We start from the raw sequence: 18,151 nt of genomic DNA on the forward strand, positions 1-18,151 counted from the left end.
CTTAACATGCAAACGTTAATGCACTGAAATAGAAGACATGAGAACCCTGTTACAAATTATTGATCAATAATGTCACTTTGTACATTTTGGTTCTCATAAGCAACATAACACCACTACACTTGTCCCATAATATGAACAGAGCCTACTGAAAGTGAGAATGAGAGAGAGAGAGAATGGACTCTTCTCAAGTTCAATAACTCCATCAAAGTTGATGCTTCTTCCCTTCAAAAAATTGGAGTACCATTTTGCAGAGAGCTTGGGATATCTTTTCAAATCCGGGTCATCCAAATCCACATAGTTTATGCCGTAGCTATATCCATAGCCACCAATTAACTCAAATATAACCAAGAAAGCCCATGTCAAATAACCTCTTGTGTTTGATCCATTCCTTCAACGAAAAAAAAATAAAAATTAAATGGTGGCAAGGAAAAGGAAATGCAATCAATTTAGAATTTTCTTTTTGTTAAAAAAATAAAAGCTACACACATCTATCATATCAAATACATTTTATTTATTTATTTATCGATTGTTGAGGGTGGGGGAATTTGAACTTGGGTGTCTCCATTGTAAATTCCAAGAGGTGCTAATGAGCTACAAGGCTCTTGGTATATCAAATAAACAAAATTGAATAAAGGTGTAGTCTATATTCATAGTCTCCTACCGTAAATTATGATAATGCACATTGGAGTTCTACTAATGCTAAACTAGTCTACAATGACTTAAATCCATTACAGACTTTTTCCATAATGGTCACATGCTTAGATTGGAAGTAAAAGTTCTCCATAAGTGTGTTAATAGTCCATTAGAAGACCATATTTGACTCAAGTCGACCTAATTTTTTTTGTTGCTAAACCTTTTAAATAGTTCTACAATTTGACTGGCGCCATTATCCATAGAAAACTTACAATGCTGTCATCCACCATGTGACCATTATAAAAAGGACCACTACATTAGGAAGCTTTCATATCAACTCATAGTGAGGATCAAATGTCACAAATTAAGTGCTTGCTACATCTATACTACACCCTAAAACGATTAGTTAAGTTACAATTAAGACTCATCGTAATTGCTTATATAGCACATATTGACATAGTAATTGAGTGATGTGGGACTCAGCGTACACCTTTGCAACACACACTCATATAATCTAGCACTTTTTCTTCATTCTGTGTGTGTTGCAATTCCATGTGTATCCATTGAGAAAGACAAAGGAGGGGGGGGGGGTTTAATTGGTCTTGCCAATAATGAAACATCTTGATTTTATTTAGGACTACCATTTCCAATGGTGCTTTGCATCTTAAAAATCATTATATCCCCTCTTGGAAATGAGTGGGGTTGAGATAGCAATATGGGCCCATAGAAAATATATAATTAGGAAACATTGGCAAAAGAGGGGGTTGGGTGGAGAAATCTATTAATCTACTTTGTGTTGAATATAAAAGTTGAACATCTGATCACATGTTTTTATTGAAGGAATGACCTGCTTAGCCCCCACAATGGTCATAGAAGGAATTTTAGAATATAATTAATGGCACTTCACTAGGAAAGGTTTGAATGAAGTATGCATACCTCAATGCATCAAGCACACCTCCAATGTATCCACGCATATATTTCACCCTTGCAATGTCATCCAATGTTGAATTTCTTTGCATCTGCTGACCTAACAAGACATCCCATGACAAGTTTGATCAATTAGATATAAAACATGATGAAAAGACATTGCATGATGAGCATTACAACCCAACCCAACCCAACCTTGCCTAACCCATCAAATGCCAACATGACAAATCATACCATATGCAGGTTCCACTGGTTCACCATGAAAGTACTTATAATAAGATGGTGGAAAGATTCTTGATTATTTCCAACAATGCCACAACCATCCCGAAGGTAGGGAACATGCAGCCACAGTGATCAATCATTATATGCTCTGTCTCATACTTAATGCAAGATAGCCAACCATCTAATGGATTTACAAGACCAAAAAAATTCAAGATTGGAATGATTCAAAAATTCAGCTACTTGCTTGTTCGACACAATTAATCTATTTAGACTTCATTTGGGGGATAAAAACAGATTTGTATATGGTCAATTAACTTGCAAAGTTTTCTTGCTGTCCCATAGGGTTTCCTCCAAGAGTCCACTTCCAAAAGAAAAGTCCAGGGAAAGAAAAGGAAGAAAAACAGAGAAATAAAATGATAAAGGAGCAACTACTCAAGAGTGAGTGTGTGAGAAAGAGACAGAGACCATTTTCATAAATGTAAATAGGAGGGTTGCCAAAATCTTGCTTGACATATTCCAGCACTGCTTGCAGACACCAGGGCATAATAGGAAACTGAGTAAAATAAGGCTGGTTAGTGAAGGGTGAATGATATAAACAAACTGAATCTTATGTTTAGGTAGAAAAAATTGCCTAAGCCACAGTTTATTTTTGAAGTCTCACCTCAAATTCTGATGAGCTATCCTGAATTACTGCCACAACCAGAAAATCACAGAGTTACTTCTGTTCATCTTTCATAAATTACAAAGACTAGTAGAGGTTTATTCGAACTGAAAGACTCACTCGGTGGAGTATATTGGCCTAGTCTAAATTTTCATTGAGTTAAAAGACATGTATGAAAGGCAGTGTAATACACACAATTTTTAAAGGTCGGGTATGTGAAACGAGATAGAAATTAAATCAAAGGGGCAAAATTGACTTAGTGAAACTTGACAGGATCATTGATTTAAAATAGTTCTCACTTTGTAATAATAATAGATAAAGACTTACCGGTTAGCTCTATTTCTACATCCATGAAGACGTCTCTATATACCATCTTCAGACCGTTGGAGATGTCTTTGACATACATACTGATGTAATGTATTACCCCTATGAAGTCAAATGAACCCTTTACCAGTTTGGATTCATGATTTGTGAAGACTGGCATTCTAGCCCCTGCATTTTGCTTCATTATATTGGGATAGTCTCCAAACACCAAGGGATTGAGAAACCTGCAATACAGTGCAGGTGTACTATAGTCAGAGGCATTGAATAATCAAGTCTCAAATTCAGCATAAACTTGGCTGGAGGAATTCTCATCTTCCTCCCAATTATTACCACTATTTTGGCCCACACAGGATTGACACTACCATAAGCAAAATTAGAATGATTTGAAATGAAGTTCAACATGTAGTGACACCATGATCCAAACAAGAAAATTTTAAGAGAAAAAATGGTATCAATTCTAGGATTTATTATTCACTAGCCATAATTGAATGCATAGGCCCTTTGAGTTGCAATTGCATCTTCTTTTGTGTTTGTTAGAGGAACAAATCCTGGCATATTTATGCTGAGCCATATCAATCCATGTTGTTTGTCCTACATCATAACATGTGCTCTAAAATCCACTAACATTTCCTTCACAAATAAATTCCTTTGTAGATTCAGCATTAGAATGGAAAGTCAAATATTTTATCAAATAATTACTAACTAGAAGAAAGTCTATTGGGATTCTGGAGCATAATTTTGTGTCTTAATTTCACTACTGTAACATATATTGACAATATTGACTGATTGATATACCACAAATAAAATGCTTAATATGGAAAATTTCAGATGATACCTGATATTTTTCTGGTACAATCTTGCAGCTGAAGCATGTGCCAACAAGATATTCTGAGCTGCTATGTACGGCTCAGATGAAGAGTTGCCTCTAGAGCAGTATCCATATGGAGGAGACATCGCTGAGGTGGCAGAAATCTCAAGTCATAGCCTCCATACATGAATGCATTGGGCTCATTAATAGTAGTCCATAATGAAACCCTATCTCCAAATTCTCTGAAGCAGACCTCTGCATATTCTGTGAAGTCTCCTACATCCAGATATAAATAGTTTGATTGTATTGATCATCCTATGCTGTCCTTGGCATGAAAATTTTTATACTAAGCAGAAAAGACAAATTTTAACTAACTAGTGTTAAGAACTATACACTATCTTTCGACTAACCCATCCTCCATACTTATCTTCAAGTGCCTGAGGAAGATCATAATTGTGTAATGTAACATGTGGTTGGCTTCCTGCAAAATCACTAGACCAAGCAATATTTAGAAACAAAAGTTCCAAGGTGTGGTTAGCTTAGCAATTTGGGAATGCTAAGCAAACTAGATTATTTATAGATTATGATATGGAAGTTTGGCTTTAACCATGGCTGACAAGTTCATTGATGAGATTGGTGTAATATTGTAAACCCTTTGGATTGATAGGCCCTCTCCCATCTGTTAGACAATACATGTGTACACAATTACTAAAATTTAAATGATTTTTATTTAATTAGTAGATCATAGTTGGGTCATCAAACTTGGGATAAGTCTTGACCATGAGATAGAAAATCTATAGGCATCGAGGCCTATGTCCACCATGAGTTGCACATCTTCCTGCAAGAGATACAGGAACTTGGAGATATGTGGGCTGGACTCCAGCAAAATTTAGAGAGATGTAATTCAAACAAAATGAATATGGTATTTGTTGGTTCAGCCCCATTTGTATAATCATTGGATCTTATATCATGAAAGGAATAATTTTTTTCTTTTATGACAATGAGAGGATTAATTGACCTCAAATCATGAATCATTCATGCTAAAGGATTGTTTTTCAAGGCATCAGAACCTTGTATTTATGGTACCCATCACATGCTACATCTCCAGTTGCTCCATGTGCTTTCCCTGAAATTTGAGAAGGAAAAGTTTAAGATTATGCCATTTTTCATATAACTATATCTTCACAATCACCAGTCTGCTAAATTGATGATGTTTATCAAACCACCAAGTGCGGATTTTGACACAAGGGCACAAATTTTTCTTTGGAATTTTGGCACCTTGATTTTGTTCTTTTTCTCGGTGCCTGCAGTGCAGACACTTAAAGTTATGTTAATTCATCCTTAAACTTTAACGAGTGAAAAGACCAACGACCACCCTATGATAAGGAGCAGGGGTTAATGGACTACTAAAATATAGTTCATCTATAGATAATTAGATATGCAACTTGATCTATCATATAAATAAAATCAATGAACTTTTCTTTGGTTTTCAAACCATAAAAATACACATTGTTATAATTCACAGATGTTGAAGTGTGGCAAAGATTTGAAGATCAAGGAAAGTTAACTGTTCTAAATATATTTGAAATAGGTAAAAGAGCAATGGCAATCAAGAACATGTACTAAAATACTATCTGACATCTAAATGACTTTTGAAATACAAAATCGAATAAGTAAATTCAAGTATATCTATTCTAAATTGTCAATAATGGAAAAAAAAAAAGGGTGCTCTAATGGCTAAAATAAAAGAAGCATCCAACTAAATCAACAACATAATATTGATAAATAATGTAAAACAAACTAAACTGACCGGCATGAGCAAATGTATCTCAAATGCTAGGAGTCCTCCCATCTTCGTTTGCTGCTTCCTCCACCTTTTTCTTAAATGGATAAGTAAGTAATTAAAAAAAAAAAAAAAAAACAGAACAAAGCATAATTAGGGCATACACAAGAGTATACAAACAATCCCATTTAAGTTTAGAAGAGATAAGAAACAAGCCTTAAGGCATCATTTTTATTCTTTTTTTAAAAAAATTTCCCACACTAAGGTAACTTTTAAATCATTCATGATTAAATAAATTATTCATATCTTGACATCTTATAAATATCCTAAATTGATACTAAAATAGTACTAGTCATTAGTCAATGCTTAAAGGTTGATAACATGGAAAAAAAAAATCTTAACCTCTCATTTATCCATGAATGATTAAGATTTTAAAAACTATCTAATGGTACAATACCTTAAATACATTACCTTAGATGCCAACATTACATTCTCCAATTAAATTCAAATACTTGGTTGCATTGACCAATAAAAAAAGATGCCAACATTACATTCTCCAATTAAATTCAAATACTTGGTTGCATTGACCAATAAAAAAAGAATGGTGTAATTTTTTTCCCAAGAATAATTGAAGCCAAAACGAACCAAGTGTTCGAATTCATTTGGGAACCTAATGTACTACACCGAACCTAAGGTATTGGGTCTATGTTATACTCTTTTTCGAATTCTTCTTGTGGACCATTGTTATTTTAGCTCAAAAAATGGACATCAGCTTTCATAGTTTACAGCCAACAACAAGATTGAGAATTAAAAAACAAAGTAGAAGCCATGCAAAAAGCATGGATTAACTAACCCGATAAGCTGAGGTTCCTGAACCAAAAACAAAGTCAGGAGGAAAGTCATCCCTGCTAAACTCACGTGAGCTAGGGACTCCCATTGCTAAATTAAGCACAAAGATTTGCAAGAACAAGAGCCTCAAGCCCTCAACATTTTTCAGCTTATTGCTCTTTTAGCTTTCTCTCATATCATATAAATTATATAAAGTCGTTCTTCCTGGTTTTTATTGCTCACAGAGAGAGCAAAATTTCTGAATATTTGTTTATTATTCAGTCTATCCTTGTACGTGGCATTGTCCTGCTGTGCATGGTTGAGTTCTACCAAGCGCCGGTGACAAATGTTCGTACAAACAAAGTGGTATAATTTTGGCTTTCCAAATTGAAGTAGCAGTTTTTTTTTTTTTTTTTTTTTTTTTTTTTTTTTTTTTAAGTGTTCGATGAATTTTTAAAATTTTTATAAAAGTGATATAAAAACTTTTCTAAAATAATCTATTAACAATTGTGAGCACTTGTTTGTAGGACCCTATGTTAAACTACAAGTCTCTTGATGGTTTTTTATTTTGTTAATTCCAACGAGAAACGAAACATCTTTTTATTTATTTTTTTTTTGCAGAGAAAATCTAGGATCACAATTTTTTGTGTCACAACTTTATCACAGTTTTGATATGACATACAGTAAGTGATAAAGAAAAAAGTGGTGAATCTATATAAAACTAATAGGAAGCCAATCACTGACATAGAACTAATATATCATGTCCTCTAGATCAAAGGGAGCATCAAAAGTCAACTCGTAAGAAATCCATAAGGTAGGGATCATCAAAGTGACAATGATGAAATTGCATGAAATTTGGTGACATAGAGAGAAACAATGTTGGGAACAAAAGTCTTGCCGTTTTGGCAATGAGTGACACCACTTTTGGGGCAAATTTCTTCGTTTAGGCTATGTAATTCTTGTTTTGGCTATTTATAGTAATTTTTATTTTTGTTATAACTTTTAAATTAAAATTTAGAATAAAGTTCTATCTATTTTGGGAAGTCTCCAAAAAACATTTGAATTTGATTTTGTAATTATCTCAATTTTGTCACCTAATTATGGGATTAGTTCGAGTTAAAGTTTTTAGGGAGTTTTCCTAGCTGTCATAAGTTTTTTTTTTTTTTTTTTTTTTTTTTTTTTTTTTTTAAAAAAAAACTATTTAAATGCATTGTAACCTTAAGGGAAATTCAAATTTTGGTTCAATAAAATTACAAAATTTTCTTTTAAATTTCTAGTAAATTCAAAGTTATCTTCTTGAAATAGACGTGTTTTGTTTCTTGTGACTTTCGTATTGTATCAATTATAGTCAGCTACATGACGTAAAATAGTTATGAAAATAATGTGGTAAAGGTTGTGATAAAGTCATCAATCCACATAAATGTACCTTGGATAAGTGGATTGATTGCTTGCTAGTTGAGGGAAAGTATGTGCAAAATACTACCGTTTGAGTATTCTGTCACAAAGATAAAATGTGAAAAATAAATCCAAACAAACTTGACATACATCTCCCGTCAAATCCAAAACAAGAGAGGTACATGCCCACCAGAGGACACTATTGGGCCGGGTCCATCCGATTAAAGCCCACGATCGGTAGTGGATGAAGTAAGGCGTGCCCAAATTTCTTGGATCCGAAAAAATTGGACCTGGACACATTGCTAAAGAGTGGTAATTTCTTAAGGAGTTTTTACAGAGGATCAGTACCTTGTTTTTTATTTTCTTTTTCTTTTTTAGAAAAAAGGATCAGTACTTAACTACTATTTAGCTTGTGATTTCCTTTATTCTTCAATAGTTTTTAATTTTTTAAGAAAGAGGATCAGTACTTAATTACTGTTTAGCTTGTGATTTCCTTTATTCTTCAATAGTTTTTTTTTTTTTTTTTTTTTTTTTTTTTTTTTTTTTTGAGAAAGAAGATCAGTACTTAACTAATGTTTAGCTTGTGATATCCTTTATTCTTCAGTAGTTTTTTTTTTTTTTTTAAATAGTGTGTTTGGAAAAAATTAAAATATTAGTTTATTTTACTTAATTTTACGCTTATTCATGGACCTTATTGCACTTTTTTATATTATTTATGAGTCCAACTATATTATTTTAGCTAACTTTTACTTTTATAATACTTTCAATAAAAAAAAATCAATTTTAATAAAATAAACAAATCACAAACAGACCCAAGTCTTTTGCTTTAATTTTTTAGAAAGATAACTTTTTCTTTAAATTTTTTTTGGATATTTTTCCTATTAAAGTTGACGTGTGCAATAGGTACTGGCCAGTGGCCCATCTAATTTCAACGAGTCTATCTAGACACTGTAGGGTGCCATTCCTATCATAGAGCGTTGGAAAATTGTTAGATATTGACATAGTCGTACCAATAATTATAATCATTCAATATAAGAATATGACATAAGGTAATATGAAAAAGAATAATCTAACAGACATACCCACAAATTCAATTCTATAAATATCAAGCTTGTTCTTACTAATTTCCAAAACCCCAAATCCTCAGCTAGCCTTAATTCTTTTCCTTCGTTAACATCAAAATCTTTGTTATATCATTCAAGCATGGGTGTCACTACTTATAACCAAGAATTCACCACCACTGTAGCTCCTGCTAGGATGTTCAAGGCTTTTATCCTTGACTCCCACAACCTCATGCCCAAGCTCATGCCTCAGTCCATCAAAAGCATTGAGTTCATTGAAGGAGATGGAGGCGTTGGCAGCATCAAAAAGACCACTTTCCATGAGGGTTAGTAACTTTGTTTTCACACTCATTAATGAGAAAGTTGCATTACATTTTAGAATTACATAAAAAAAAAAAAAAAAAAAAATGGACTCTTTTTTTGGTAGGGAGTCACTTCAAATACTTGAAGCACAAGATTGATGCGCTTGATGCTGAGAATTGCTCTTGTAAGTACAGTTTGATTGAAGGAGATGTGTTGGGGGACAAGCTTGAGTCAATTTCTTACGAGGTTAAGTTTGAGTCCACTGATGGAGGAAGCGTTTGCAAGATGACTAGCCATTATCACACAAAGGGTGACTTTGAGCTAAAGGAAGAGGACATCAAGGACGGCAAGGACAAGGCTATGGGAATGTATAAGATTGTGGAAGAATACCTTTTGGCCAATCCTAATGTCTATTGTGAAGCTAAATGTGCCTGTTAAGAGTCACTGCCTAATTAAGCATATCCTTGGTTGTAAGAGTAAGGTGTAAAGTAAGATGTGTTTGCTTTATTTTTGTTTTGGTCTTGAATGGACAGCTTTTTGGATTGTTAATAAGAACCCTGCTACCTAGTGCTACTGTGGTGTGGTAATCACTATAGCATGGTTGCTTGAGGAGTTTGATACGAATAAGCGAGGCAGATTGTAAATTTGATTACTATGTATGTATTATTGGAAAGAGAAATAAGGTATTGTAGTAAAGTCATCTAAGATTGTTAAATTTTGAAGTTTGTTTTCTCTGTTTAATCTAACTAATCCACTTTGAACTTGTGTAACAAAATTTACTACCCTTTTTTTTTTTTGAAAATCAAAATTTACTACTCCTGAATAAACACACTAAGAAATAATTGACTATAAAATATAAAGAGACTAATTTCAGGAACTAGAATGAGGCAGAACTAGAGCCTTTTTTTTTTTTGGTTGCTAAACCGGCAGAACTAGAGCTTTGAACACCAATTTAGTGATGCTGGTTACCTCTTTTAAAAGCACTGGTTTTCTATAATTTGGTAGAAGGAAAAAAAAAAAAAAAAAAAAAAAGTTGAGCTCTAAGTGATAAATGGTTGTTTTATTCAATATTCCATTGTTTATGACATGTTTAGAAAAAGAGAGTCTCACCCCATTCCAAGTTCGAAAATTCTTATAGTTGATATAATGGAGAAGACGTGTCTCATGTGATTCCTCTTTGAAGGCAAGAAGCTCGGCAAGTATACGAAGTGTAAAACCTCGGAAGCCCAGTATATATATAGAGAGTGTTTGTGAAATGTTTAATGGAAGTCTCTGTGTATAACTTCGCTAAAGGAATCTATTAGAGTTGGCCTTACCGATTTGTTTTCGAGGAGCTGATAACTACAGGTCCACTGATTCCGCTACACTTAGTCGTAACTAGAGTGTTTTGGAATTTATAATACAAACTAGCGAAATGATAACTTTTTTAGAGTGGTCTCATTAAATTTATTTTTTACAATTTGGACTAATTTAATAAAGAGTAATGTATTTCATGATTATAAATGTAATATAGAAACAATCATAAATCATAAATATTAATTTGAAAATTCATATTTTTATTTATTATAATAATTATAAATCATAAATATAAATTTTGTTGTACCAAAAGAAAATAATATAATTTTTCTCAGAAATTCAAAAGGCAAATTGATGAAAATATTCATTTTTTAACAAAAGTTACTAATAATATTTTGTGAATCATTAAAAAGAATATAAAATTTAGAAATTATTCTTTTAATTTAAACAAACTTTCTCAAACCTTATTGAATCGATAAGAGGTTGATTTGCCCCCATTAAGAAAAAGCTAAAAGGAAAGGAAAAGAAAAAGAAAAAAGGACAACAACAACATTAAAGACAATATGAAAACTAATTGCAAAGAATTGCAACTATTGTATGTTTACCTGGCTCAAAGCCAAAATTAAAATTCAATTTTACAACAGTGAAAACATGCAACTTCATATTAATTGAAAATCAACCTCACTACTCAAATCCAATGTTCACTCTAATGTATTTTGCAAATCATGCACCTAAAAATACGCATTGTGTCAAGAATTTCAATAAACAGTATTGCCACTTTTATCTTTGTTCTAGACATTTAATTTACGCATAAGTCAATAGCAACTGCAATTAGCTATCATGGTTGCTCAATGCTATGACAATCTTGACCTCATCTATTTCCTTTAAACCTACAAGTGAAAACTGATTTCAAGTAAAAATTACATTTTACATAAAATATCTAAGCAACCTAACTCGCCTTACATCTTATTATTAAGATAATAACATCTTATAATCTTACAGTTGTAGCTTCTTGGTCATTAAAAGGTCTTACTCAACGCACAAAGCTCCTACTCATTAGACTTTAGAGCATTAGCAGTAGTGGAGCTAAAAATTTAGTTATTTGGCACCACAAAAAGTTACTTTATCTATTTTACCTACTCATTTTACTAAACATCCAGCAACAGTGAATCTATTTTAGTTTTCAACACAATAAAATAATATAAATATCATAATAAAATAATATATCTGCTATAATAAAATAATACATCCCACTAAAAAAACTTCACAAACCGATCAATGGCACCATCCACAGCCATTACCAACCAAGAACAACCACCATAAAAACCTTTTTGCCAGCCACACCCACATCCACCTCCACCACCACTCCATCGGCAGCAACCTCTATGTGACAACCACAACCCACGGCAAGCAAAAAAAAAATCAAACCACCACCAAAACCAGAACAGATCAACGATGAAGATGAAGATCCGCGTGAAGATGAAGATCAGCAACAAACCACGACACCACCAACCTTGTCAGACTTGCTCTTCTTCACCAAACGGTCATGACCTGAATCCGAAATTTCGTCTTCCGATTCGTTTGTGTCAGTTTCGGGTTCTAGGGTGACTGAGTCGGACCATTATAGAACTGATAGAGACTTAAGTCATTCGAGAAGGGAAGGAGTTTTGGCGATTTGGGTCGAAGGATCTAGGTTAACATGCTCGAGTCGGGCCGCGGTGGTGAGACAGAGAGGTGAGAGTTTGAGAGAGTTTAAGAGTATGATGATCTGAGGAGTGAGGGTGAGAATGAGAGGAGAGCACAACGAGTAAAATGAGCAAAAAGAAAAAGAATAAAAAAGTATTATTTTAATAGAGGTAGGAATTAAAATAATATTTCTTACTTTTAGCTTCACCTTCCGTATGAAGCCAAAAATAGCTTCGTACAGAAGCTTGAAGCTAAAAATTTTTAGCTTTACATCCACTGCTGTGAGAGCATATTTTGTGTTTTAGTGGAGTTAAAATGGTTATATAGCTTTTTAGCTCCAATATTGCTAATGCTCCTGGCTAAATTCCCACACGATATGCAGTGCAATTTATTATTAGTTTTCTCCAATATTTCAATAATTTTGTTAAGAATCTTGTAACTTAATTTGTTGGCACCTCAATTTCCAATAGAGACATTCATGATTCATATCCCCATCTATCGATGTATAATTTTTTTTTTTTTAAATTCCTTGTAAAAAATTGTTATCTTTATTTATTTTATAGACAAAATAGAAATCACACTATATATGTGTTCACAAATTGAAAATAGCATGATATAGTGGTTATAGATAAGCATGTTTCATGCCTACTAAAAAAAGGCATATATCCTTCAATTATTGTTTCTCATATAAATCGTAGAAAAATTATATTAGAATTTCATTATGCTATAACAAAATAAATATATTTATTCTATTACATGTGACTGAAAATAGTTAAAAATTTTAAAGGACTAAGATTTATTTTAGTGAATTTACAAATATTTAATTTTTTATGGCATTTGTGTCAATTGTTGTCAAAACAGTTAAACATGAGTAAGAATGTCATATTCTAAGTTTATTATTATTATTCCAACTAAAAATATCAACTCATCACAGATTAACTTGTCTTTGCTAGGCAATTTGTATGATGACATTCGATGTATGGCTGGCGGTCTACGACATGTGGAAATAAAGAGTATTCAACGAAGTGCAAATAGAGTTGCTCACTCATTAGGTTGCTATGCTAGGCATATAGATGAGGATATTGTTTGATTAGAAGATTCACCACCACCTGCCTTAGAGGCTTTGTATTTGGATTCTCTATCTATTTTTAATCAAATGAAGTTGAGTTTGCTTTCAAAAGAAAAAACATTATCTCTTATATAGGGTTTATAAAAATAATCATATAAATTCATTTGATATAAATAATTAATACACAGCTATAGATAATTAATAAAAGTATTTACTTTAATAGCTAATTTAATGAACTAATACTTTGATATAAATGCAAACTTTGTTGATTTAGAATCCTAAATAAAGAGAACTTTAACAAATGCGCCACATGGCACAATCTCATACTCTTTAACATGAGATCTCCGCTGATGACAAAGAGAATTTGTCTGCATAAATTGCAGAGAACATTGAATTGAAATTGGGGAAAAATGAAGACATGATTTCATTAGAATGAGATTTTCTAGAAGTATCATCTATATGCGGGGGAGGTAGAAAAGAGTTTATAATTTGATGGTTTTTAGACCCCTTAAAACACAACTGAATTAACCTAGGTAATTAGCCAAGTTGTTACTTAGCCCAATTTAACAAATCTAGGTTATCACAATCATAGAGATCATATCATGCAAAGTAGCGGAAAGATAAATAACACAAAGATATGATCACCTAGGAAACCAAACCAGTAAAAATCTGGGAAGGATTTGACCTAGTTATCCTCAAGGTAAACTTGAATCCACTATCTTGAAAGAATCGAAATTCATACAATAAGACTTACAAGCCCCCACACTCGACTTCTTATTACTACCAACCAGTAGAACTTACTGACACGACCACGTGCAAGCTCCGAATCCACAGACTCCTTCTTTCTTGGATTCACCACCAGTTACAAGCACACCTACTTGTGTTTTCTTTAAACTTCAATGGCAGCAACCAAATTGATCATCAAGGTGTAGATAAAATCTCCTCCTTGAAAACCCTAAGTTTGTGTAAAGGAAAGCTCATCTAGATCTCACAAGAGATTTACACAAATAGCAATATGAGTAACACTAAAATGTGGCTAGGGTTTGCCTTTTATATTTAGGACAAATTAGAAAACCCTAAATGTTTTAAATAACTAGGGCTGAGTTGGAAATCTGCAGAAAAACAAATTTTGCTCGAGATTCGATCGATCGAGCGTAAGTTTCGATCAATCGAGCCAGGCCAAAATGCACAATACTTTCTGCATTAGCTCGATTCCAACTTTACATAAAATATACAACTTTGAGCAAGATTAAAACACTTCTAAGCACATTGTTTTGATCATGGTTTGCCAACAATACACATTAGAGTTCTAAATACATAAAAACCTAAGTCTTTAGAACCTAACATAACTGGATAAGAGTTTTGGTTTTAATATACACATGGGAAGGATCAAACTTGGTTTATAATATGTAAGGTAATAACTGGGCTAGGGTTTTTCATAAGGGTTGGTCTATTTTAAAAGGTTGTCCATTTTTTAGAAAATAACTTTTGGTCTAATTGTCAAGAGTAGTTAATATTGTATATAATAGTAAAAGAAAGTTATTATGATCTATTGGGTAATAGTAAAAAAAAAATTTAATAAAAAGAGGTAAAAAATGCTAAATATATATAATAGTAAAAATAAGTTACTATGATTTATTGGGTAATAATAAAAAAAAGTAATTAAAAAAGGTAAAAAAAGACTAAATGCAACATTAGAGCGCCACATGATAGGACCTCATACACTCTCACTTGAGGTCTTTGCTTTTATATATATATATATATATATATATATATAATAACCGCAGACCCACGCAATGCGTGGGAATATAAATATTACGTAAAGAGGTGTAATATATATATATATATATATATATATATATATATATAAACCATTACTTCAAGCATTGTCTATTAAAAGAAAAAAGATTTCTACAAGTATTTTTTTTAATCTTTTTATCTCTACAAATATATCATTTTATTATTATTATTTTTTTATGTTTGATTAATATTTTTTTAAGGTGAACCATATTCTTCTAACTTCTATTGTAACGTATTATATTTGCTTAATATACAACTAAACTTTATAAGTTTCAAATTTATTATTCAATTTTCTCATCTCTTAAGGAATAAGAAAATTATCATAATAATCAAAACTTATTACAAAATTACAATGTTATCTTAACCAAAATTAAAATGAAAATAAAGGAATAAATAATAGGCTTTATAATAATTTATTACTCAAACAATTAGTAGGCATATTCAAATTCATGTTTCCTAAAAAATTAAATATTAACCCAAACTAAATTTCAACCAAAGCTATAAAAGGGAAAGAGAAGACTTTCTGATGGGATATTTAAAAAAAACTCAATAACAAAACACATATTAAAAAAAAAAAAAAACCATCAACCTTAATTAGAGTTATAAGAAAGAATAAAAATTCACCAAGAGAGAGAGAGAGAGAGAGTACTCACAGTTTTGTGTGGGAAAAATATAGATTGAATTAGAAAACGATATTAAATTTATACAAAATAAAATGGGTAGAAGAAGAGGCAAATTATAAAAAAGATGAAAGAAGTATAATAGTAAAGTAGTGGGGAGATAAAAGGCAAAAAGGAAAGGGAAAGGTTGAAAGAAGTGTAACAGTAGGTGTAAAAGTAGAAGAAGAGGCGAATTATATAAAAGCATAAGGAAGTATAACAATAAAGTAGTGGGGAGATAAAGAGGCAAAAAAGAAAGGGAAAAGTTAGAAGAAATGTAACAGTAGGTGTGTGAACTAATAAGGAGAAGAATTTTTTTTTTTTGGGAAAATGGGGGGAAGAAAAGTTTAAATAGAGAAAAGAAAATATAAAAAATAAATGAATGACGTGGTTGCTGATGTAGTTCAACAAGAACTTAGTAACAATAAATGCTACACTTCAGCTTTTAGTAATATATAGATTGATGATTGGATTTTGAAAACTTATAAAATTGCACATCATCAAACAGCATAAGCATGAGATGATACTATTTCAATGAAATGACAAATTAGAAACAAAATCAATACGTATAACTCTAAATAGTTGCATGCAAAAAACAATAAAAGATTCAAAAGCAGAATTGAAAGCTTTTTGTCATATAAGCAAAATCACAAATTCTCTTCTAAGGCTGTGTTTGGTTGCCGTAAAACGTTTTCCGGAAAATACATATTTTTCGGAAATGCTAATTTCTGGAAAAGGAAAATATTTCTGTGTGTTTGGTTGCATTTCAAAAAATTTTCCGGAAAATATTTTCTAGTGTTTGGAAAAGAAGAAAGGAAAACACAAATCCAGACACAAGCCACAACCCAGAAAACACAAATCCAGAAAACACGATTGCGATCCGAGATCGCGATCTCGCGAAGGCGAGATCGCGATCGACGCTTCGCGAGATCGCGCCGTCGATCGCGATCTTGATCCGGCGCGATCTCGCGAAGGCGAGATCGCGATCGACGCTTCGTGAGATCGCGATCGACGCTTTGCGAGATCGCGATCGACGGCGCGATCTCGCGAAGCGTCAATCGCCGTCGTCGGACTGGTCTTATCCTCTCGCGGACTAGAGATCGACGCGGACTGGTCTTCTCCCTCGCGCACGCGCTCTCTCTCTCTCTCTCTCTTTTTCCGGAAATCCTTTGAAGTGAAAATAGAAGCGGTAATTGATTTCCGTGGTCAAAGGCCTTTTTTTTCGGTCAATGGATTTCAATTTCCGGAAAATAGAATTTTCCGGACCAACCAAACACACCTATTTTCCGGAAAATCATTTCTGGAATCACTTTGAAGTCGATTCAAACGCAGCCTAAATAGCCTGCATTCTAATCAATAGCTTTTGAGTGTGACTACCTCCAAGAAAATAGAGTGATATATAGGGAGCAATCTTTAGAACCCAAATGGCATTGGTTTGAAAAAGAAAAAAAAAAAAGTTTCCCAAAATCAAAGCTAATCTACAAAAATCTGTAAAACCCAGTCAAACACATTTTTTTTATAGGTAACATAAAAATTTTATTAGAAAAAAAACACAGTCCAAGTACATAGGAAATGCACTATAGGGGCAAAACCAATCAAACACATTAGATTACTATAAACTTTTGGAAGACATCTCTCATTGAATAAATAATTCTGGTAAGTAGGACTCTAACTTTCCTAACCTGGTGTACTTTAGTTTAAAGTTCTCATTGGCAAACTTTTGGAAGACATTTCTCATGTAACATCTAAGATTTGCACTAAGATCATGCCATAGTAATAATGTAATCCTCCATGATATTGCTTCAAAATCTTGTCCCATATATTCTCACTTTCCCTGAATTTCATTTCCCTGAAAACCAAAGAAGACAGAGTTTCTTTCATTCACCAAGAAGATAAGCAGAACAACAGCTGAACACGCAATGAATTACAACATCACAAGGGTGACCCAACAAAATTTACACAGAATGGGTGTTAGAGCCTTCCTTGTGGCTAGAAGATGCTATATACTCTGATAAAGATGGAGCATAGAGCTATTGCAAGCAAAGAGAAGTAAAGCAGTATGGCTAGAGAAATACCTAAAACTGAAACCGACTACATAAAAAAAAAAAGGTTGTCACTTCCCCAACAATGGTTAAGAATGAACTTTGACTTGGTGTTAACTCCAAGCAACCCTTAGGTGCTGACTCCTAGGGTTTAGTCTTGATTCCATTGTTGTTTGATTGTTCTATTTAAATAGTGTGGTTGTCCTACATCAGTTTTGGTATCAGAGTAGACTTTCGGTCCATACAACACAATTGTAGACAACCACTTGAAAGCAAAACCATCAAAAGAGAAAGCTAGCCAAATATGACAGTACCTTTCAAGTTTTTGCCCATGAGATTTTGAACAAGCCCAAAATAGTCCCTGCAATTTGTATATACCCCTAAGCCCCACATGAGTTTTTCATCCCTAAGCCAATAGAGAAGCAAGTGATGCCTCCCAAGCCGGTGACCACCATCCGTGCCCGCCTCTGATCACAAAACCCTTAACCCACAAACCAAAAAAAAAAAAAAAAGTTACCCATGCAAGACCCACCAACCACCAGTCGCCGAAACCCACAAATCAACACTCACCGCTGCAAAACCCATCAGCCACCAACCACTGAAACCTATTATCACCCTCGACCACTACTGATGCCAAGACCTAAGACAAGAAAC

At 33.0% G+C, this 18,151-nt stretch overlaps 1 protein-coding gene and 1 pseudogene across 1 annotated transcript; one reads left to right on the plus strand and one right to left on the minus strand.

Moving 5' to 3' along the window:
* Positions 1 to 93: 93 nt before the first annotated feature.
* LOC115970473 lies at positions 94 to 4,413 on the minus strand (annotated as a pseudogene).
* A 4,236-nt stretch (positions 4,414 to 8,649) lies between these two features.
* On the plus strand, positions 8,650 to 9,670 carry LOC115969909 (major strawberry allergen Fra a 1.04-like). The gene is made up of 2 exons (XM_031089546.1): positions 8,650 to 8,968; positions 9,070 to 9,670. Exons 1-2 carry the CDS (start codon positions 8,785 to 8,787, stop codon positions 9,381 to 9,383), a joined length of 498 nt encoding a protein of 165 aa, XP_030945406.1. The 5' UTR covers positions 8,650 to 8,784; the 3' UTR covers positions 9,384 to 9,670.
* The last annotated feature ends 8,481 nt before the right edge of the window (positions 9,671 to 18,151 follow it).

The sequence above is a fragment of the Quercus lobata genome, chromosome 12 (genome assembly GCF_001633185.2).
Source record: "Quercus lobata isolate SW786 chromosome 12, ValleyOak3.0 Primary Assembly, whole genome shotgun sequence".
Lineage (NCBI taxonomy): Eukaryota > Viridiplantae > Streptophyta > Magnoliopsida > Fagales > Fagaceae > Quercus > Quercus lobata.

Coding starts and splice junctions, on each gene's coding strand:
- LOC115969909 (XM_031089546.1), top strand. CDS start 8,785: ATGGGTGTCACTACTTATAACCAAGAATTCACCACCACTGTAGCTCCT. Junction 8,969..9,069: donor AAAGACCACTTTCCATGAGG/GTTAGTAACTTT, acceptor TTTTTTTGGTAG/GGAGTCACTTCAAATACTTG.